This window comes from Ochotona curzoniae, unplaced genomic scaffold (assembly GCF_017591425.1).
Source record: "Ochotona curzoniae isolate NIBS_2020 unplaced genomic scaffold, NIBS_Ocur_1.0 contig_1014, whole genome shotgun sequence".
Classification (NCBI taxonomy): Eukaryota; Metazoa; Chordata; class Mammalia; order Lagomorpha; family Ochotonidae; genus Ochotona; species Ochotona curzoniae.
Genome location: NW_024464920.1, coordinates 36,570,217 through 36,593,115, shown reverse-complemented (window position 1 = coordinate 36,593,115; position 22,899 = coordinate 36,570,217). Strand labels below are relative to the sequence as shown.

The 22,899-nt window shown below is 46.8% G+C and overlaps 1 protein-coding gene across 1 annotated transcript; it reads right to left on the bottom strand.

The window, feature by feature from the left end:
- Nucleotides 1-2,019: 2,019 nt before the first annotated feature.
- Nucleotides 2,020-22,703, bottom strand: NEMP1 (nuclear envelope integral membrane protein 1). The gene is made up of 10 exons (XM_040978321.1): nucleotides 22,691-22,703; nucleotides 22,462-22,638; nucleotides 14,474-14,598; nucleotides 13,110-13,329; nucleotides 11,743-11,815; nucleotides 10,079-10,172; nucleotides 9,531-9,645; nucleotides 8,070-8,295; nucleotides 6,767-6,940; nucleotides 2,020-6,103 (listed from the first exon to the last, which is right to left on the bottom strand). The coding sequence occupies exons 1-10, from the start codon at nucleotides 22,701-22,703 to the stop codon at nucleotides 5,917-5,919; spliced, it is 1,404 nt and encodes a 467-aa protein (XP_040834255.1). The 3' UTR covers nucleotides 2,020-5,916.
- Nucleotides 22,704-22,899: the final 196 nt, after the last annotated feature.

The window sequence follows — 22,899 nt, the reverse complement described above, 5'->3', positions numbered from 1 at the left end:
GGTTGATTTCCTGACAAAGTTGGGAGGGCAGCATTTTTATTAAACCAGTCTGTCATTGAGCCTCTCAGAATTAAATAGATGTTGCAAAATAAAAATGTAAGTTTTCATATATAATAAGGAAACTGTTTGTTTTCATAACTTATCTGGTGTTGGGGCCAGCCATTGTGATGTAGCAGTTTAAACCAACACTTACAGTAGTCTCATAATTCAGGGACAATTCAAGTCCCAGGTGTTCTGCTTCCACTTCAGCTCCCTGCCAATACCTGGGAAGGCAGTGGAAGACAACCCAAATGCTTGGGTTCTTACCACCCTTGTGGGATTTCCTGGATGGAGTTCCTGGTTACAGGCCTCAGCATGGCCGACCTGGCTATTGTGCTTATTTGGGGAATACACCAGCAGATGGAATGTCTCCCACTCTCAGTCGCTCTTTCAAACAATTAAAACAATCCTAAAAAAATAATTTGTTGCCAATTACTAACATTTATCAAGCACTTACTGCACAGTGGGCAACAAGCCAAGTGCTTTTATATCCTTGATATTCAAAATGAGGCACACAGACCAGCTGCACCAGGCCCAGCCAAGAGCAGATGAGAAGTGCCACCTTCTCAAGCAATGCTGCCAACTCAACCCAGAGCTGTGCTCTAATGAGACCTTCAGAGGATTCCTGTGTGAAAGCATGATGGCTGTCACTCCCTCACATACCTACCTTCGCCAAAATCCTAAGATTTAGTGCACTCCACAAGCATGCTTTTTTTTTTTTTTTTTACTAATTCAACCACTAGTGATCACCACCTATGCCTTAGTAACCTAGAAGTTGGGCTGGTGTTGTGGCACAGTCAGTTAAACAGTTGCTTGCAATGGTGACATCCCCATATAGTGTGTCAATCACAAATCCCAGTACTCTGCTTCTAACCCAACTTCTTACTAATGTATTTGGGAAGGCAGAACGTGGTTTGGGCTTCTGCCACCCATGCTGAGATCAGGATGGAGTTCCTGGATTCAGTGGGCTGCTGTGGTCATTTGGGGCATGAACCAGCAGATGGAAGGTCTGTCACTCTGCCTTTAAAATAATTTTTTTAAATTATTTGCTTAGTAATTATAGAAACAAAAAAAGGAAAAGATGTCATCAGCATGCATTCATCTACGTCATTACACACAGTCTAAATTATTTGGCTCTTTTCAGAAACAGACAATGGGTTTTTATGCCATTTAAATAACTGAGAACATAAGACAGGTACAAAATTAATGCAAATGCTACAAAAGATTCCAAGAGCAAATAAAAGGAGAGATACTAGACACCTCCTGTAGAAGCTGGGCATAGATGACTAAAAATTTTTTTCCTAATATTTATGTACTGGAAAGGTATAGTAGTGAGAGAACAAGCTCTTGCACATACTGCTTCACTCCCAAAGTGTCTGCAGTTGTCAGAACTGAATAAGGTGAAGCCAGGAACTGCGATCTCAATCTTGGTCTCCCAGGCAGGTGGCAGGGACCTGAATACCTGAGCCTCCCATCACACACACACCCAAAGTGTATCAGCAGGAAGCTGGGTCAGTAGCAAGGACAGGACTCCACCTCAGGATGTGGGCGTCTCAAGCCTTAACCCACTGTACAACACCAGCTCCCAAAATTGAAGTTTTTGTTCCATGGCTCCCAACATTCCCTATAATCCTGCTTCTTCCTCCACAATGTTCTCCCCATGGGCACCTACAGTTGGATCTACACAGATCTTCCCATCCCGACATCTGTGTCATACAGACAGGGAAGAAATCAAGCACGAGAAAACTAGCCTCCTGGACCAGGAGTAAACTGTAGCACAACTAGTTAGTTCTGCAAGAACACCCCCTAGTAAAGACTCAGCACCCTGCGGTATCACCCAATCCAAGCACAGGAGGGGAGACAGCAGCAGCATTCAAAACCATCTCATGAGAAAAATCAGCTGAGGGGGGAACAGCAGATAACCTGAAAACAAGGGGGCCATGCAGGGGAAACACATGCGCAGTAAGAGGGGCCACTGTATAGTCTCAAGAACTTTATTAAAACTGGGACCATTTACAAACTATATAATACGAATCAAAAAATACATTAAGACCTTATTTTTTTTCCTTACAGAAAGAAGGGTGAAAATGAGACCTATGGCAAAGAGCCATCCCTGATAATTTTGTTTCTTTCAGACATTCATAAACATTTATTTTAAATACATAAATGACAAATATATTATTTACATAACACTAAGGCATTACCCACAGGCTACAATGCACTCATTTCTTAGCCCTGTCATAATCAACCCCAATTCCATCAACATGAAAAGCTGTGGTGATTGCAGGCTGTAACACCTCCTAACACCCTTGTCACCAGCTGTCTCCTATGTGAACCTAAGAATGCTGCTCCTGCCAGGGGGTAGGTTCAGAGAGGGCAGCTCCATCTTCAAGTTATCCATGATGTGGAGGAGGAAGATGGCACACGTGGGTGTAGCGGTGGGGTGACAGCTCAGCGCCCCACACGTGGACGGTCTGTGTGACCACAGCTGCAAGTACACACTGGCACCACTCTGTGGCTTATTCCCAGCAGGCTATGGCCCGTCATAAAAGGCACCAGACATCCTTCAGAAGGGAGTTGCCGCCTTGAATCCACTTCAGCGGCAACCTGAATCTGTAGACTGAGTCACCAAAAGACTCCTCTGGGTCACCACAACTGGACAGGTGCCCTGGGGAAAGAAGACCAGTTTCTGCTACATAGAAACGGAAGCAAACAGTCTAGGCACACATGCCTTGTGCGATGGCTATTTCCTGTATTACCTGGTTTCGCTGCTTAGAGCATCCAGGGCATCATAAATCTGTCAAATTGTCCTCCCTGGGTCCAAACACAATCCTTGGCCTTCCAGTAAAGGTTACTGTTTCCTATGTCAGACTGGAACCTTTACAAGTACCACAAGGGTATTTTCTTCATTTTCCTCCTACTTTATCCTTCCCTGCTCAATTAGAAGAACCATGAGTACACAGCTAGAAACCATTTCTACACAGGTGTCCACCTTTTCTCCCAGAACACCACAAAGGTTGAGGACGCTTACATAGTCTAACCCTCTCCTGGGGTGGCTAGTCAGGAGCTGGGTGCCCATCCAGCTTACCTAGGCCCATTCATTTATGAAGCCACTATTTTCCGTGTCCAGTGAGGACTAGGTCAAACAGGATGTAGTTGGCAGGAGAGCTGGGCCTGAGAGAGGGACACGTTCACATACAATGGAATGGGGGTTGGGAGGTGGCGAGAGCAAAATCCCCTTTGTAATAGATGAAACAAACATTAACAAGGGGAAGGGAGAAGTTGGGGGCAAGAAATTATTTGGTTTTGACAGGAGGCAGTGGTGGACAGATGAGCAGGAAACACAGTTATTTCCCTGCTTTTCAGTCTTGTGTTCTGTCAGTGCCCTGGGAAAACAAAGTAAGGGGACAAGTAAACTGTTGCTGGCCAGTTGCATCTTGTAGTCTCACTAAAGGGAGGCAGGTGCTCTGTACCAACTCAGGCTGAACAACAAGGGGAGATAGATTTCCAATGCTAATGAGACCCTGAGTCCCTGAGCAAGACGCTGACATGGCAGCAGACATGGCTCCAGCATCCAGTTCACCCCACGGTCATCCCTTCAATCCTTGCTGATGAAATCCATCTGAGAACTGGAGCTTTGCTGAAATTGCAAGAGCTGTGACTGCCTGAAGAGGGGTTCAAGTAGGGCCAGAACCAGCCAACTAAGTGGCTGGGAGGCAGGCGAGAGCCGTTCCCCACGGCTTATAGAACTGAGCCATTTTAGGTGGTGGCAGCAGCCCTGAAGCACCTGGGCAAAGCCATGAAGGCAGGCAGGGCGGGGGCACAGAGCACACTGGCCAACCCCATCCTGCACTCTCAGGACATCTCCACTGCCAACCTTTGCACATGTGCCAGAAGTAAGCTTACTCCAAGTTCAAACACAGAGGAAAAAAACCTGGTCTTGAGATGGCAATCACATCTCACAAGGACTTTACCGCACAGAGGAGACGACCACTCTCCTGCTCACAAAAGTGACAGGGAAGTCAGCCCTGAGCCCGGTTCCCACTCCCCGCACAGCACCTCCTCCCTGGACAGGGCGCCAAAGTCTCCAGGGATCCTAAGACCACTTACACAGCTGAGTTATTTTTTTTTTTCAAATCAACATATCACACAAACGCAAGGTTGTGATCCCTATATAGTAAAAAATAGTATATTCCAGGGATTGTAACAGTTTTGTGTACAAGAGCAAATTTTTACCATTTACGTAATTCACAAAGGCATAAAGATTTCCTAACATAAAGGCCCTTCAATCCTGCAAGTTTAACTCCTGGCATTTGCCTGGACCCTGTTCACTCTCGGCTTCCAACTCTAGGTCTGCTGTCAGCTGAGGTAGTTGTCACTCTGGGACAGTTTAAGGCTGTGGGAGATACTAGTGGAAACTGCCAACCAGCCCCCTGGAGAGGAGGCTCTGAGCTAATGCTCCACAAGTCAGCAGGGGAGCCAAGGGCCTCTCAGAAGGGTGCACTCAACAGCTCATACAAAGGAGTCGCTACAGTGCTCAAGACAAAATCAACCTGCTTACTCCACCGTCACAGGAAGCCAGGAAGAGTGAGGCTGAGCACCTGCCATGGGGCCTGCTGCCCCAGCTGAAGTAACCACCGCCTCCTCCACAGCTCAAGGGTGAAGAGCACAAAGAGAACCAAGCGAATAATATGGAGGAATTTGCTCCCTCATAAATCGCACTGCTGGCTGATAAGGAAGAATCTAGGACTAACACTATGGTCATCAAAGGCAGGGTGAACCTCTGGTCAGAAATGGAAGTGCGAGGAAGTGTGACAAGTTCAGAGGAACACGTGTCTGTTCCCGAAGGTTGGATGAGACATGGAGACAACCTGGAGGGCTGGGTGCTGGCAGCACCATGGGCAGGGGGCAGGCGGTGAGCAGGCAGTCCCACAGACAGCAGCTGCATACCCAGGGCCCCTTCAGAGTCTCAGGACTCACAAAGGACTCCCACTCTGGGGAGAAAGGGACTAAAAGGGATGGGTAAACAAATGAAGGGGAAGGAAACAGAATTTCTTGTTCCCTTAGCAACTCAAAGATGTGGGGTCCAATGATGAGAAAAATGAGCAATTTGCAAAAAGCTTAAAATCCCCTACACAGAACATATCTCAGCTGGCAACAAAAAATGGCACAAGCCAAAGGAAAGGGTGTGGAAGAATGGAAGACATTCTCATCTGTACTCAGACGTGGGCAGGGAAACAGTCCTGCCTGCAGGGACAAAGGGGGCCACAGAGGGGAGGGAAGGGAGCCAAGTGAATATTTTATGATAGAATTCCAAGTGAAATAGAAAAAACATCCTGAGAGACCCCACACATACAGAGGACCCACTGGGAGTTTTCCTAACAGCGAGCAGGACTCCTGCTCCTCCTTGTGGGAAGTCACTCCAAGCCCAGCCTGCAGTGCGCACCTTCCCACAACCTTGCTAAGGAATGGGGTCAGGCCTGTGGGGCTGCTCACTCTGGAGGACTTGCAGGCTCCAGAACACAAGTTTGCTACACTTTCTGAAAGATATCTGCACTTGAAAAATCAGACAGACAGAAATTCATTTTCTTCTTGAAACAGTCCGATCAAGGACGATGCTGAAGCCACTGAAATAAAAGCAGAAGTAAAGGTGGCTCGGATGTGTGGCTTCCCCTCAGTGGAGGCACTGCGGCACATGGCCAGGGCGCCAGGCGAGCAGCTGACGGCTGACTCAGAGGGAGGTGAAACGAGCATGACATTCACTGCCCCCAGGAATCCCATGGATGGGTTGTCCCACAGAAGTGGAAGAACTGCATGTCACAGGCCATGGGGACCACTGAGGCACAAGGCCGGTGAACGCACAGGAGGTATGTGCCACTAGGTCAGGGAGCTGCCCTGTGTGAGAGTAGACCACTGCGGCCGTGCGTTCTCCTCCATCTCCTCATCCTCCTCCGAGGATGCTTCATCATCCTGGGCGATGATGCTCCCCAGGCCGTACTCCTGCTCGTGGACGGATACTTCATTTGGTGTGAGGTGGAAAGAGCCTTCCACAAAGTCAGCAAATCTGCAAGAGAAAAGAGAACGAACCTTGGGGATCTGCCTCTTTCCTTCCTGCTTCTCCTTCAGAATAAGCCTCAACTGAAGTGTTTCCTGGCCTCTATCACCAAACATGTGGAGACTAGTGAAGACCCCCTGCCTTCTACCTGCCAGGTAAGCAGACTGAGCCAAAAAAGCAGGAGCAAAGGAATGCTGGGCTCACAGGCCAGCAGCCCTGCACCTCCGGCCTTCTCAGCCACAGAAGTTGTAGGGTTCCCTTAGTCATCACACTCCTGAGAAGACGAGATTAAGGCACGTAACAGAGTTATTTGAGTTTTCAGCCTTTTGGCATTTTACATTATCAGGATTCCAAACAGAAGCTTTAAATATTCATTGCTGCAACTGCTCCCGCCTAAAAGGAAAAGAAAAACTGAATCAGGGAGCAGCGTACAACTTTCCAAGGAGAAACTGAGCATGGCTTCTTCCCACATCCAGGTTGCACTTAATGCTGAAGTCCATGGAGCCTCAAGCAGAAAACAGAAAATAGGCGACTGCTCACCCTTCCTCTGGCCTACCTCTAAAGAAACAGGAACACCAAGGCCACAGTGCAGGTCTAGAAGCATGAGCTGTGTTAGGACTCCAGATCACAGTTACCCTGACAAAGGCCTGTCACCCTCGACTAAGGGGTTACCTTTTTGGAGACTGGATTCGAGAAATAGTCTTCCAAGCCGAGCAGTCTGGACTGTTACAAAACTCTCGAAGCTCCTCTAAAGCCTTTCGAGTCTCCACCTCTGCTTGCACCCGATACTCCTCTTCTGTCAGGAGACGAGGGGGGACAGGCTTTCCTGTTGCCTTACACAGCCTTCTGTGCTCACCAAAATAACACCACGAATCGTTAATCGATAATCTACAGGCATCCTTACCGCCAGTTCCCTTCAGCAGGAAAAGCACACAGCAGCCAGCCTAAGCCCTAATGGCCATCACGCCCATCTCTCCTCCACAGACCTCTTTAGTTATAATGGACTTCTGACACACAAAACTGAGTGACAAGTCTGAGTATATGAAAGATTATTCACTGATGTGAAATGCTTATTTCCCCAATAAGTGACAAATACTCATTTTCCAATAAATGGAAACTCAACAGAAAAAGATGAGCTAAGACAGTGGCCCTCTGACCTAGCCCTCCAAAACTGGATTGATTAACTATAAGAGAGTAACTCAGTACCTATGACCATTCCATGTGCACCGTCACATGCTGTTCCTTACATCTTAGCACTTATCTTTGTCTTAGGAGCAATCTTAGAGCGTCAAGGTGAAATGACCTAAAAGCAAGGGATGAGCTGGTATTGTGAGGACAGGCACTGTGGCATAGTGAGTTAAGTCATCACTTGCCTGCTGGCATCCCATACTAAAAAACCACAAGTCCTGGCTGTTCTGCTTCCAAACCAGCTTCCTGCTTATGCACTGGGAAATGCAATGAATTGTGGCCCAAGGACTTGGTTGGGCTCCTGCCACTCTTGTGGGAGGCCTGAATGGTATTCCTGCTCCTGGCTTCAGCCTAACCCAACCATGGCTGTTATTGTGGCCTTTCAGGGAATGAACCAGTAGATGGAAAAGCCCAATATCTCTCTCTCTCTCACCCTCTCCCTCATGCTCTTTCAAATAAATAAATAATAAAATATTTTAAAATGAATAAATAAATAATAAAAACCGATGACTGGAGGCAAAGGGTAAAAAGGGATGTAATTTGCACCACCTAGTGGTAACAGAAACACATGACGCTTTCCTGGACATTCTTATTTTATAAAAAATACCTAGAATAAACACTTTCAAATGCCTAGAGTCATTAAAAAAAAAAAAAAAGCTCAAGAAGTAAAACAACCAGAAGACAGTATGATAACTTGCATTAATAAAGAAGCCCTGTAACCAGTCTGCAGCAACCTGCATCCCACATCGCATGCACCTTCGACCCAGTCACACTGCCTGACAGTCACCTGTAGGTGATGTATAGCCACTGCACGGGGTACTCCAGGTTCTTGGTGCACAGTGCAGCAGCGATGAGGGCGAGGGCGACGTGTGGGATCTGGATGCCGGCATACATGCAGCCCAGACCCAGCAGCTGCAGGCTCCAGGTGAGCAGGTTGATGCTCCTTTCATTCTCCAAGGGCCCGTGCTTGTAACACACTGCAAAACTCACAAAGCCCACTGCCAACATGTAGCCTACAGGGAAACCACCAGAAGACATTAGTGTTTATCTAGACCTAGTACAAGCAATTTGCAGGAAAAGCAGTAGGAAATTCACAATATATATTCACCTGCTGAACTAGAAAGTGGGTAAGATTATTACTCAATTATTCACAACTTTATTTTTAGGATGGAGACACACACACACCTTTTTTCTATCCTTTCTGTTGTCTCAAGTTTATTTGTTCCAATGAAGCATGAAGATTACATGTTAGGAGCCACTGTTATGGCACAGAGTTAAGTTATTGCCATACTGCATCGGAGCACTGGTTGGAATCCCTGCTGCTGTACTTCCAATCCAGCTTTCTACTAATGCACCTGGGAAGACAGCAAGGTATGACTCAAGTGCTTGGGTACCTGCCACCCACCTGGGAGTCCAGAATGGAGTCCTGGACTCCTGGTTTGTGCTTGGCCAAGCCCTGGCTCAACCCAGGCTCTTGAAACCATTTGGAGAATGCAAATTCAGATGAAAGATTTCTTCTTCTCTCTTCCTCTCTGTTGCTCTACCTTGTAAATAAATAAAATACTTTAAAATAAATAAAATGCACATCAGGAGGCCAGTACTGTGGCACAGCTGGATAAACTGCCACTTGTGAACCTGCAGCCCCGTTAACAGAGTGCCAGTTTGAGTTCCGGCTAGTCTGCTCCCAGTTCAGATTCCTGCCAACATCCCGAAAAAGCAGCAGATGATGGTGCACATGCTTAGGCCCCTGCAATGCACATGAGGGGCCAGGCTGGAGTGCCTGGCTCCTGGCTTTAGTCTAATCCACACCTGGCTATTACAGCCATTTGGGGAATGAAACAGTAGATATAAGATTTTTCTGTGTCTCTCCCTCAACAAATAAATATTCTTTTAAGAAAAAAAAATACAAATCAATTCCCTCTCAAAGGATAGATCAAAGGTTACTATATATATAAAACCAAAGGATTATTACTTTATAGGTAAAATCTAAATAAAATCATATACAGCTTTTCATACTTTTACACACTCATTGTGCTTATAAACACCAACACATTTTCAAGTTGTCTCATCAGCAGCATCATTGTAATTTAAAGGAAGGTGATCACTGTAGAGGGGCTAAAAATAAGTAAAAAAAAGCATGAGTTTTGAAAGTTCATAAAGAGGATATGAACTAGCTGCCATAAGTAGGCACTATCTTCTCATGATGCTATGAGCGATCACAGAAGGAAGACAACAAGATAACACTTACCTAAAAGGTACTGCCAGTAACAGCTCCAGATCGCTTGCAAATTTTTAAAAACTAGTTGAATGAGGTACAGAGAAAATGACCAGCCTCCAACCAGGATGACGTAAACGGGACTTTTCTAAAACAGAGAATAGAAGTGAAAGCAAAGATACCGCAGGCTTTCCACACACAAAGGCAGCCAGGCGGAACTATTTTTTTTTTTAATTCTAACTACTCAAAATGCACACATACACAAAAAACACATCTCCAAAAGATATCCTTTCTGTTTAAAATGGTACAGCCTGCCAGGGACACTGGCAAGATGAGATGCTAAGTGACTTAAAAGCCTGGCTGTGTAATTAGAACTTCAATTTCTCACTGAGCAAAATGATTTCCAGTAAAGAGTTTGCCTGCAGGTAGGCAGGGTCCAAGGGCAGCAGGCAAAGTCCCTTTCAAAAGCAGGAACAAGGAGGACAAGGCTCGGCAGCCTTCACCGAGAATGCTCTGTTCTTTGAGCAAGTCCTTCAGCTCTCCCAGACAGCTAAACTACACAGGAGGAGCCTGCTACTTACCTTGGGCATAAACTTGGATAGCATGAAAACAACGATCAGGAGAGAGGCCACAATTCCTACACTCATCCCAGTGGAGTAGTAGAAAATTGGACTTCTGCAGAGAAAGAATTTTGTCTGTGACTACATATTTAACATGAATGTCACAGGTGGCAGTGCTGAAACCAGGGCAAATAATCCAGCCATAAATGTATTTTTATTGATTCATGTTTATTTTCTTGAAAGATAGAAACAAAGAAAGTTAAAAACAAACAACAACAACAAAACAAAACGACTTCCATCCTTTGGTTCACTCCCCAATTTGCTGCAAAAGCCTAGACCGAGCCAGACTGAAGCCAGAGGGAGCCCAGAACTCAATCTGGGAGTCCCACATGGGTGCCAGAGTCAACTACTCCCACCATCACCTGCTGCCCGCACAGTACATGTTGGTAGAAAGCAGCAATCAGCAGTAGAAACAGGACTGAAACCTGAGCACTCTGCTCTGGGATGCAAAAGTGTTAACCACTGCACCAAACATCTGTCCCAAAAGATTTTTTAAAGTATAAAGTTAGAGCAGGGTCTGGTGCAATGGCTCAATTGGCTAACCCTCCACCTTGCAAACACCGGGATCCCATATGGGTTCTGGTTTGTGTTCTAGATGCTCCACTTCCCATCCAGCTTGTGATCTGGAAAAGCAGAAAAGGACAGCCTGAAACCTTGGGACTCTGTACCCAAGTGGGAGACCCAAAAAGAGTTCCTGGCTTCAGATCGACAGCTCCAGCTACTGCAACAATTTGAGGAGTGAACCAGCAGGTAGAAGATCTTTCTATCTCTTCTTCTTGCTATAAATCTTCCTTTCAATAAAAAGAAATGTCTTTAAAATATATAGAGATAGATCTCCCAATAATAAATTTCTGCTTTATCTCCAACTCCTGTCTCCAACACCTCTCCCAACCCAGTTTTTAAGGCTCTTCATTCTGGGGAAGAACACACTGCCCTGAAGTGAGGTAGGGACACCAAGGTCTTCCAAGAAGAGACAGGAAACATAATGGGACTGATGATGGTGGGGGGTGCGGTCCTGGCTCCTGGCTTCAGGCTCACCAAGCCCCACCTATTGCAGCCATTTGAAAAGTGAACCAGTAGATGGAAGACTTTTGTCTGTCCTTCTCTATCTGTAACTCTCCTTCCAAATAAATAAATTAAACCTTTAAAAAAAGAATGGGGGCCTCCAACTGTAACCATGTGCTCACTACACTCTATAAATATTCTTTTTTATTGAATACAAATCTAATGTTGATTCCACCTTCATTCAATGTTTGCATAGCTGTTTATATGTTAGTGCATACCAGCCAGTTGTGCCTGTCTTTAGTAGGTTCCTAAAGGAAGGAAGTGAGTAGCTGCTTCCTTCCGCTTCAGCAGGAAGAGATGCATCAGCCTATAGGGCTCTTGCCCAACTCCCCACAAGGGAGAACGCGGCAACACCCCCCACCCCCACTTCAGAGTACTGCCAGACTCCTATTAGCCAAACGACCCATAAGCCTAATGGGCAGAATTTTGTTACTGCCAACATTATTCAACTAGAAAAATAACAATCACCACCAAAAGTAAGGTACAGGCCGTGTCCAAGCCACACAAACTTTTTGCTACAGGTCAGGTGGGGGTGGGGACACAAACCTGATAGAACCTACCTGCTAAGGAGGTCTCCACAGAAAAACAATGTGAGTCCAAGGAGAAAAACGAGGAAGAGCTTGGGATCAAATCCTGAAATAAGGAAAGATTGGTGCCTATCAGGGATCCAAAGCGCTTTCAGGCATCACAGAAGACAAAACAATGCTGGCATGATTGGTCGGCTACAGTAACGCACAGGCAGGCAGTCTGCCTGACCAGCAACACAAATTACACACAAAGCCCGAGGAGTCTTCCTGTAAGAAGGCATAATTAGGTCTCTGTCTAACCTGCACTTTCCTGAAGAATTTATTTTGTCTTAGCTGCCAAGGTTAAAGCTTCACCTTGGACCCAGTCACAGACCATGAGCACTTCACACGAGTGCCCACAAGGGGTCTCTGCCATTCTGGCTTTCGAAGCCCAACTCACACGCCAACACAGCAGTGCCTGGAACCCGGGAGAACAGTCTTGTGCTGTTGTTGCCCAAGCCTAACAATATCCACCTACTTGCCTTTACTACACAGCACTGTGCTGGAACGGCCTACACACTAACACATCCCACCCAGGACCCGGGGAGCCAAGCAGGGGTATGCACTAGCATACCAGACACCCACAGCCTTCACATGCAAGAGCTGGCATCTAGGGGAGGCCCACAAACAGACCAGAAGCAAGAGGGATCATCAGATGTAGGAGCTCCCAAAACAGACCAATCCCAGGCAATCAGGCAATGGGGGACTCCCAGCATAACTGGAAGGACACCTTCTGTTTTGTAGCAAAACCCCAAAATAGTTGTAAGACTCACAACATCCCAGGACCCCACGGAGACACCACAGGGATGCCAACAGGCTCCTGGTTCTCTGAGGCGATCTGAGACAAGTCCTCCTGGTTTCCCATAGTAAGCCTCCATCAGCAGTGCAAGTGGCTTTCCATCTTTATTTATGGATCCACAAATGCTCCTTTTACTCACAAAGTAGTATGTGCAACTGTACCCTTCCTTGGTTTTCCATCTTTAACCACTTGTATCTTCAGATAAAGGCTTGTACACATTGGGACAGCTGCCCTAGGCAGTGTCCACAAGCAGGAGCCACATCGGCCTGAATCACTTTAAGAGAGCTGGGCACAGTGGCCCAGGGCCCCTGACAGCATTAGGAAGGCTATAAGCCTTCACAGTTCTAGCCTAGGAGGTGCTCACAATGACCTGAAGTAGCAGTTGCAAGTGTGTGCCTAGAGGGTCTGGTGGCAGGTGGGGGAGCCACGGTGTCCCTGGGGTTATAACCAGAATTAAAATGGAGCTGTCCCAGGCTGACTTCTCTGCCTCCCTAATTAGACCCTCCAAGGTTCCATCCCTTCTCACTACAGAATCCACCAGAAAAGCAGAGGTGAGACTTACTCCGCGTCACAATGACACTGTATATGGTGTCCTGCTCGATAATCCCAACTTTGAGGCAGGTTTTTGCACTGTACAGACCCACGTTCACATAGGTATCATTCAATTTCTCTTTTAAAAAAGAGGAAAAAAAGTTCCAGATGCTAAACTGCTCTAGCTCCTTCAGTTTCTCTTCATTGTCAACCTGTGTGACTTGAATCAGTTTGGAACTATTTATCCGGATCTGTAACACAGGGAGAATTGGATAAGAGAGGTAGGAATTTTAACCTTTCACAAATGAAATTTAAAACAAACACAGAAACAAAAGCAGCTACAACAGTGACACATCAGCTCCCACAGAGGCCTCATGCAGCGGGGCAGCTCCTGAAGCCAGACCCCATTCACTGGCTCTGTAACTTGGGGCAAATTCCTTCATCTTTCTGAAACATCCAAATGACACAGCCACTGCCCGGGGCACAGAGGGGCAGGGACAGGATGCCTTCCTATTAGCACGATCTGAATCTCCTGTGAGGCCAGAACACAGTGTCGGAAAAAAAGGCGCCCACGCTGAGCACACTCTGAGTACAGCTCTTTAGAGAAACCATACAAAGCAAGGGTCGAGAATATTAAGAAAATTGCCAGTCATAAACAGTCCCAGAAAACTGAAAATGTTCCCCATAATGGCAGCTGAGAAGCCAAAGCCATTGTTGGCGTAATGTGTCCCAGATGGAGTATGATTTCTGTACCAGACAATATAAGAGAGAATTAAAAAAACAAAACACCAAAGCATAGACGTCCTTCTCCACTGTGAACGATCACCAGCCTTCTCAGCAGCTACACTTAGAGCAGCGGCCACTGCATTTTCTAGAGGGGCACATTTTGTTCAACCACTATTACAACCAGGCAGCTTAGCCATGTGTACAAAGAAATAAGAACCAAGTCCTTCTACCCAGGGGAACCTTCAGCTCCAGAGGCTCCTGAAAGACCTTAGGGGGAACCCAACAACAGCAGCAGCAAGACCAGGAGCTGATGCCTGACAGTAGCCAGGCAACAGTTTCCAGCCCAAAGAAGGACTCCTGGCCTTGGACAAAAGAAAAGGGGCGTGTGTGTGTGTGTGTGTGTGTGTGTGTGTGTGTAAGAAAGAAAAGCGAGCAGTTTCTTTCAGAAAACGAAAGAGCTCCAAGTACTGTAAACTACTTAGGGGGAGCTGGGACAGAGAGGTACATAGAACTGGCATAAACACGTCTAGAGGCAAACACCATTCAGGGTCATCACAACCCTGACAGGGTTGTCAACAACATTTTGTTTTAAAAATGGTATGAAAATGGAAGGGGCAGGTGATGAAGTTCCCCTCTAGCCACGGGGCCCAGAAGCTTCCAAATTCCTACCTGTATCCGTGTCCACACGTCATGCCATTTTGGGATGAGCACGTTTTCATAACAGAACTGTTGGCTGGCAGTCAAACTATAAACTTGGGATTCCTGAAGCATGATCTTACCAACACCCATTTCAGCTTCATGCGAAGAAAGGAAACAAGAATTATGCGTAATGGAACCCAACAGCCTAATAACTGTAACTCATTTCAGAAAGAGAATTAAGTTGGCTACTTTCTGAAGCCTCAGGTTAAAATGTCAGCCAGGGTGACAAGAAGAAAACTGAGATGGGAGAAACAAAGCCCAGCCCCATTTCTGACAAATTTGATTATTTAAACATTAGAGATACACATGTGGTATCTGCTAAGTTACGTTTATGTGCACCTCATGTGATTCTCAACAACACCATAAGGTGGACACTCTTCTAAACCGTATTTGACAAAGGAAGAAACTTGGGAAAGATTAAAGTATTTGTCCAAAGTTACAGTCAAGCTGGGGGCTCACACCCACGTCTGACTGCAGTCTTTGCCATTACATATGCTGAGACAGGGAGAAAGGCCATGGAAGTCACCCCATCTGTTGATTTTCTGTTTCTTTCCTAAGAGAAATGGATGTACAGAATTGACAACATGTTCTTTATATAGTACTTTAAAGGGATACTAAAGATTACCAAGTTGCTTTCTTCTAGCTGTTTTGTTTCATTTCCTGTTTGACAAATAATCCCTCTGGTTTACCTTCTTACTCAGTCTCTGCTAACTCAAGATTCCAAAGGGATCACTCCCCCTACAACTCTCCACCCACTCCCCCTCCACGCCCCCCACCACCACTCCCCAATACCGACTCTCCACTCACTCCTTCCCCCACCACTCCCCCTACCACCCCACCATCACTCTCCCACCATAACCCCAATAACTCACCACTTCTTGGCCACTTCCTCCCATCCCCCAACCCACTCCCCAACCACTCCCTCCACAACACAACTTCCCACCACTCTCCAACCACTCCCCGACCACCCCCAGCCACACCTCCACCACTCCCCAGCCACTCCCTCACCACTTCACAGTGTCTTCCCATCAAAAACAGTCTAAGTTACTTCCCAGAACTTCTTGAGTTCTACATTGCACTTGATCAATTAATTAAAGGCTACTCTTCAGTTTTTATCACTCTGAATTCTTAGTATAAACACAGACTTAAACCAACTAAACAAAAGAACTTCAAGGGTCCAGTGCAGTAGCCTAGCAGCTAAGGACCTCGCCTTGCATGCACCAGGATCCCATATGGGTATTGGTTCATATCCTGGCAGCCCCACTTCCCATCCAACTCCCTGCTTGTGACCTGGGAAGGCAGTCAAGGATGGCCCAAAGCCTTGGAACCCTGCTCCCATGTGGGAGACCCAGAAGAGGCACCTGGCTCCTGGCTTCAGATTGGCGCAGTTCAGGCCGTTGTGGCTGCTTATGGAGTGAATCATCGGACAGAAGATCTTCCTCTCTGTCTCTATTCCTCTCTATATATCTGACCTTAAAAAAAAAAAAAAAACTTAAAAGCTTCAAACAAACCCTCACAAGTGAAAGCAACAGACACAAAGACCCTGATAGTCACCGACCCATATCATGCTTGTAGGATGAAGCTTAATTGTAATTCTGAAGTTAAATTCAGCCTTAAATCTAAATGGAAGAATAATAACCTTAAAATGTAAAAGAAAAAGCTGGCATAAACCTTCATGACCTTGGTATTAGGCTGTGGTTTCTTAGTTATCACAAGAAAGCATGAAAAACCAAAGGGAAAATTGGCAAAGTCAATTTTGCACTCCAAAGGCTACTATTAAGAAAGTGAAAAGACAACCCATAAAACAGGAGGAAAATATTTACAAATTACACATCTCACATGTCTAAGCATCCAAAATACATAAAGAACTAATACAACAATCACCTACATTTTTTAATGGGTACAGATATTTCCCAGAAGAACATACACAAAAGGCCAAATGCACATGAAAAGACTGGCAATTCTCTTATTAATCCTAGGGAAGTACAAATCAAAACCTCAACGAGAGCGCTCTGAGAAAGGGGACAACAGCAGGAACGGACGGGGTCCTAGAGATGCCCTCACCCACTGCTGGAGCAGAAGTGAGACACTGGGCCTGGCGGCGTGGCCTAGTAGCTAAAGTCCTCTCCTTGAACGCCCCGGGACCCCATATGGGCACCAGTTCTAATCCCGGCAGCTGCACTTCCCATCCAGCTCCCTGCCTGTGGCCTGGGAAAGCAGTCGAGGACGGCCCAAAGCTTTGGGACCCTGCACCCGCATGGGATACCAGGAACAAGTTCCTGGCTCTTGGCTTCAGATCAGCATAGCATCGGCCGTTGTGCTCCCCGTTGCACTCACTTGGGGAGTGAATCATCGGACAGAAGAGCTTCCTCTCTGTCTCTCTTCCTCTCTGTATATCTGACTTTCCAATAATAATAAATCTTAAAAAAAAAAAAAAAAAAAAAGAAGAAGTGAGGCACTGCCCTCCTGGGGGAAAGGTCTGACGGTTTCACAAAAAGTATGATCCACAGTAACCAGAAAGTAGAGCTAATGCCCATCGCCCACAAAGCAGACAAGCAAACTGTGGCATTTCCATACAATGGGAATTATTCAGAGGAAAAACTGGAACTCCACCAGCCAGGAAGATTCTTGCCACCACCACCCTACATGAAGGAAGCCGGATCAAAAAAGCCCAAACTCAAAGGGTAGTGACTCCACTGATGACTATCCAGAACAGGAAACCTTCAGACAGGCAGGCTTATGCTGGTTTTTGCCAGTGAACAGAGAGGGAAATGTTATACAGTGTTTCATTCTGGAGTCATTAAAATACTCCAGAATGATTCGTCATGCTGGCACAAGCTTATAAATACACTAAAACCACTAAAGAGTGGGTCTTACAATTGTGTATTATATCTTTGGGCCCGGTGCAATGGCTCAATGTCTAAATCTTCACCTTGCAAGCACCAGGATCCCATACAGCGCCAGTTCAGGTCCTGGCTGCTCACTTTTCATTCAGCTCTCTGCTTATAGTCTGGGAAAGCAGTAGAGGATGACTCAAAGCCTTGGCAACTGCACCCATGTGAGAGACTTAGAAGCAGCTCCTGGTTCCCAGCTTTAAATCGGCTCAGCTCTGGCTGCCATGACCTATCAGGGAGTGAACCAGCAGATTCTTTCTGTCTCTATAAATCTGATCTGCCTTTCCAATAAAAATAAATACATCTAAAAAATGTATCTTCTTATTTTTAAAATACTTATTTGAAAGAGTTACAGAGACAGGTCTTCCACCCAATGGCTCACTCTCCAGATGGCTGTAACAGCCAGCACTAGGCCAGGCTGAACCAGGAGCTTCTTCCACGTCTCCCAGGAGGGTAGCAGGGGCCCAAGTGCTTGCATTATCTTCTTCTGCTTTCCCAGGTCATTAGCAGGGAGCTGGATCAGAAGTGGAGCAGCCTACATTCAAACTAACCTCCAAAATAGACACTGGCTGTACCTGCAAAGCCACAAAGCTGGGACCAGAATTTTATTTATTTATTTATTTACTTGTTTTTATTGGAAAGTCAGATAAACAGAAAGGAGAAGAGACAAAGAGGAAGCTCTTCCATCTGCTGATTGACTCCCCAAGCAGCCACAATGGCCGGAGCTGAGCTGATCCAAAGCCAGAAGCCCAGAGCCTCTTCCAGGTCTCCCACGCAGGTGGCAGAGTCCCAAGACTTTGGGCCATCCTTGACTGCTTTCCCAGCCCACAGGAAGGGAGGTAGATGTGAAGCAGGGCCACTGGGATTAGAACCAGCGCCCATATGGGATCACGGCCTGTTCAAGACGAAAACTTTAGCTGCTAGGCTATGCGCCAAGCCCAGAATTGCCAGGAACCAGGAACCTCCTCCAGGTCTCCCACACAGGTGGCAGGGTGCCAAGGCGTTGGCCATGCTCAACTGCTTTCCCAGGTCACAAGCAGGGAGTAGATGGGAAGTGGAGCTATCGGGATTAGAATCGACACCCATATGGGATCCCGGTGCACTCAAGGCTGGGATAGCTTTAGTGTTTGGGCGTTCAAGGTGAGCACTTTAGCAACTAGGCCACTGCACCGCGCCCTAGAATTTTGTTTTTAAAATTTGGATTTGACATACTATCAATTTCTCACTAATCTTTAATCCAGCAGTAATCTGTATTTTCAAGAAGTTCTGTTATTCATATGAGAAGAAACCTTTTCACAGTTCTGTTAACCCTTGTCTTCCCAACAAGCCAACAGGAAACCCACCACATGTATGGATCAGAGGTTATTCTCTGGAGCCTGTGTTGCAGCACAGTGGGTTAAACTACTACTGGTTGTGCTGGCCCAGGTTGGAGTGTAGGCTGCTTCACTTCTGACCCAGTTCCCTGCTTATGTGCCTGGGAGGCAGCAGATGATAATCCACGTACTTAGGTTCCTGCCACCCATGTGGGAGACCAGAATGGAAATCCTAGTTCTTGCTTTGACCTTGACCAGTCCCAGCCATCGTAACCATTTGGAGAGCAAATTAAGGGATAGAAGATTCTCTCTCCCTCTTTCTCTGTCACTCTGCCTATTAAATAAACAAATACTTTTTTGAAAAATTAATTTTTTTATTGGAAAGGCAGATATACAGAGAAAAGGAGAGACAGAGAGAAAGATGTTCCCTCCGATGGTTCACTCCCCAAGTGATCCCAACAGCTGGAACTGAGCCAATCTGAAGCCAGGAGCCTCTTCTAGGTCTCCTACATGGGAGCAGGGTTCCAAGGCTTTGGGCCGTCCTCGACTGCTTTCCCAGGCCACAAGCAGGGAGTTGGATGAGAAATGAAGGATCTGGGACACAAATTGCTGCCCATATAGATGTTGACACTACAGGGCAGAGGATTAGCATGCTGTACCACCATGCCAGCCCTTGGGAAATTTTTATTTTTAAGATTTATTTATTTATTTACTTTGAAAGTCAGACTTTCTGAAACAGAGAAGACAGCTGCTGGTCAGTTTTGATGGCCAGTGCTGGGCCAGGTAGAAGCAAGGAGCAAGAGCCAGGAGCTTTATCTGGGTCTCCAACTAGGGCCCAAACACTAAAGCTATCTTCCACTATTTTTGCCAAGCCATCTGCTGAGAGCTGGATCGGAAATGGAACAGCTGGGACCTGAATCAATGTTCAAACTGTATGCCAGTGTCACAAAGGCAATTTCATGCGCTATACCACAACACAGACCCAGGGAAGTGTACTTTGAAAATCCAAGCAGAAATACACAAGACAGAAGATTCACACTTACTAACACATTCTCTCCCACAACATCAAATACTATAACAATGCATCTTTTAATGTTCATTACTACTTTCAAGATCTCCCAATGGCACAAACAATTCAAAAAAACTTAATGCCAAGAAAAAGTATCATAGTTTTAAACTTTAAAAATTCTCCAGGATGGTACTGTAACATGTTAGGATAAGCCACTGCCTGTGGGTCTGGTACCCCATTTGGGTGCCAGTTCATGTCCTGGCTATTCCACTATGATATAGCTCCAGTGAAGACTGGTTCAAGTCCTTGGGCTCCTGCACCTGCATGGGAAAGAAGGCTCCCGGCTTCGGATTGGCTCAGCTCTGTCCCTTGATCCATTTGAGGAGTGAACCAGCAGATAGAAGATCTCACTCGCTGCTTCTTTCTGTAACTCTGCCTTTCAAATAAAATAAATAAATATATCTTTAAAAACAAATTATCCAACATTATATGCTAAAAAATAAAACTGACTGAAATGCAATGTTAAAACTGACATCATGGGCCCGGCCCGACGGCCTAGTGGCTAAAGTTCTCCCCTTGAACATGTTGGGATCCCATATAGGCGCCGGTTCTAATCCCGGCGCTCTACTTCCTATCCAGCTCCCTGCTTGTGGCCTAGGAAAGCAGTCAAGGACAGTCCAAAGCCTTGGGACCCTGCACCCATATGGGAGACCTGAAGAAGGTTCCTGGCTCCTGGCTTTGGATTGGCACAGCACCAGCCATTGTGGTCACTTGGGGGGGTGAACCATCGGATGAAGGATCCTCCTCTCTGTATATCTGACTTTGCAACAAAAAAAATTAAATCTTTAATAAATAAATAAATAGGGCCCGGCGCGGTGGTGCAAGTGGTTAAAGGTCCTCGCCTTGCATGCCCGGGATCCCATATGGGCGCCAGTTCTAATCCCGGCAGCCCCGCTTCCCTTCCAGCTCCCTGCCTGTGGCCTGGGAAAGCAGTCGAGGACGGCCCAAAGCTTTGGGAACCTGCACCCACGTGGGAGACCCGGAAGAGGCTCCTGGCTTCGGATCGGCATAGTATCGACCCGTTGCGCTCACTTGGGGAGTGAATCATCGGACGGAAGATCTTCCTCTCTGTCTCTTCTCTCTGTATATCCGCCTTTCCAATAAAAAACTAATAAAAAAAAATAAATCTTTAATAAATAAATAAATAAACCTTTAAAAAGGCAGAACAAATTAAGTTCTTCAAAGCTAGATATTTTTAAATATACAACCTTTATACATATTTATATATATGTATGTAAAAGCTTATTACACTTTGGAAGTCTTCAGAAATCGCAATAAATATACAAAGAGGCCAAGAACAAAGATGACACACACTCAAAATGTAAGCCTATATGCAAAATTAAAACAGCTAATAATTATGGAAGAATGCTCACGCTTGCTAATCATATAAGGATACGCAAAGTAACATCAAAGACCTTGTTCAATTTTTCAAAGCAACAAAAGGTTTTGCAACTAACACTGGGAAGCATCTAGGATGTAAATCAAGATAGGAAAATAGTAGCAGGCAGAGACCAGCAGCTAAGGCAACTGAGCTATATGGACAGGTTAGGGATACAGCAGCAAGTCCCCTCCAAGTAGTTAATTAAAAGCAGTCAGCAGAAAGACCAGAAGAAACTACACAAAACTGGCACCGAACACTGCAGGGCACGCCTTTGTAATCAACTGCACGCAGACTTGCCAAATTGGAGTAAACACGCCTCTCTGCTGATCCGGGGCTTACTTTGTAGCAGCATTTTGGCATACTTTCTTTCCCTTGATGCCCCACAACCTAACCATCCCATTTAGAGCCCTGACCCCCACCTAAGTACCTTCTTAGTTACCTACTCCTCAATCTTAAAAAAAAAAAAACAGGCCGAGACTTCTGGGGCCACCTTAAAGCTGCAGCTGCAGATAATCCTGAGTGTGTGAGACAGACAGGCAGGCAGGCACCACGCAGAGGCGACAGGGCTGTAATGTGTGTTTAGGAGATAAGATGATCTTGATTCACACTCCCTCCAGTGGAAGTTTGGAAATCTCACTGTTGTGCGTCTACAAGAGGGTGTGTTTAACCGGAAAATTCACAGCATTGGAACGGGACAGCCAGGCTCTCCTTCCTCCCCAGTCCAAATAGCCAAATGCCCCCACCGCCCATCCCCAACCCAGATCACGTTTCCAGGGAAGAAGTGAAACCAGCCACGGATGCCATCGCTGCTGAATGCAACCTGGGTGGAAGGACTCTGCAAGCCTGGTGATGGGCTAGACCCTAGAACTGGCTGCAATTCTGTCCGTTAGCCAGCCCTGCATCCCAACAGCATATGCGTTGCGGTGCTCGCTACTGTGCAGCCTGAATGGGATGTCCACCAACCCTGACCGCTCCTGGGGGCGGCTTCCTTTTAATCCCACAAACTTTGCATCAGGACGCGGTCCCAGGACCGCACCGCGGCCAGCGCAGGCCTCCCTTCCGGTCGGCCAAAAGCCTCCAGACTCCTAAGAAGCTCCCCCGGGCCGCCCCAGGACCCGGACCCCTCAGGCCCGACCCGCAAGCTAAGCATCTTCTTCGGCATCACTCTCACGGCCCCTAGGCAGAGCCACAGCCCCTTGTACAGTTAACGGCCCGCGCCCTTCTGCGGCTTCCCCACTTGTCACCCCCAAAAATAACCCCTCGGCAACCCGCCCCTTTGGCAGCGGCTGCCCGGGTGGTACCTGAGCCGCAGACCAAGCAGCAAGAGAGGACCAAGAGCAGCGGCACTACCCCACCACCCTTAGCTCCCCAGTCCCAGAACCCGGGACCAACTGCCGGGCAGACCGCCACTTTCATTCCTCCCGCCGAGCGCCCGGTCCGGAGCGCCACCGCCTCCTCACGTGCCTCTCTTCGCAACTCTAACTCAATGGGCAGCACCAGAAGCCAATCCGCTACAAGATCCGCCCCTACCGGCCAATCGCATGGACGAGCCTTGAAGCGTTCCGTTCTCCTAAGACCTCAGGAGTCCCGCCCCTTAGCAGCTGGCGGCAGAAGGCGGGAGAAGCTGCTTTTAGCCTATCAGAAAACGGAGCTTCATCCCGCCCGAACAATGGCGACAGGAAGATCCCGCCTCCTAGCAACCTGCTTCCGTCTCCAGTTTATTTACCATTGGTGCGATT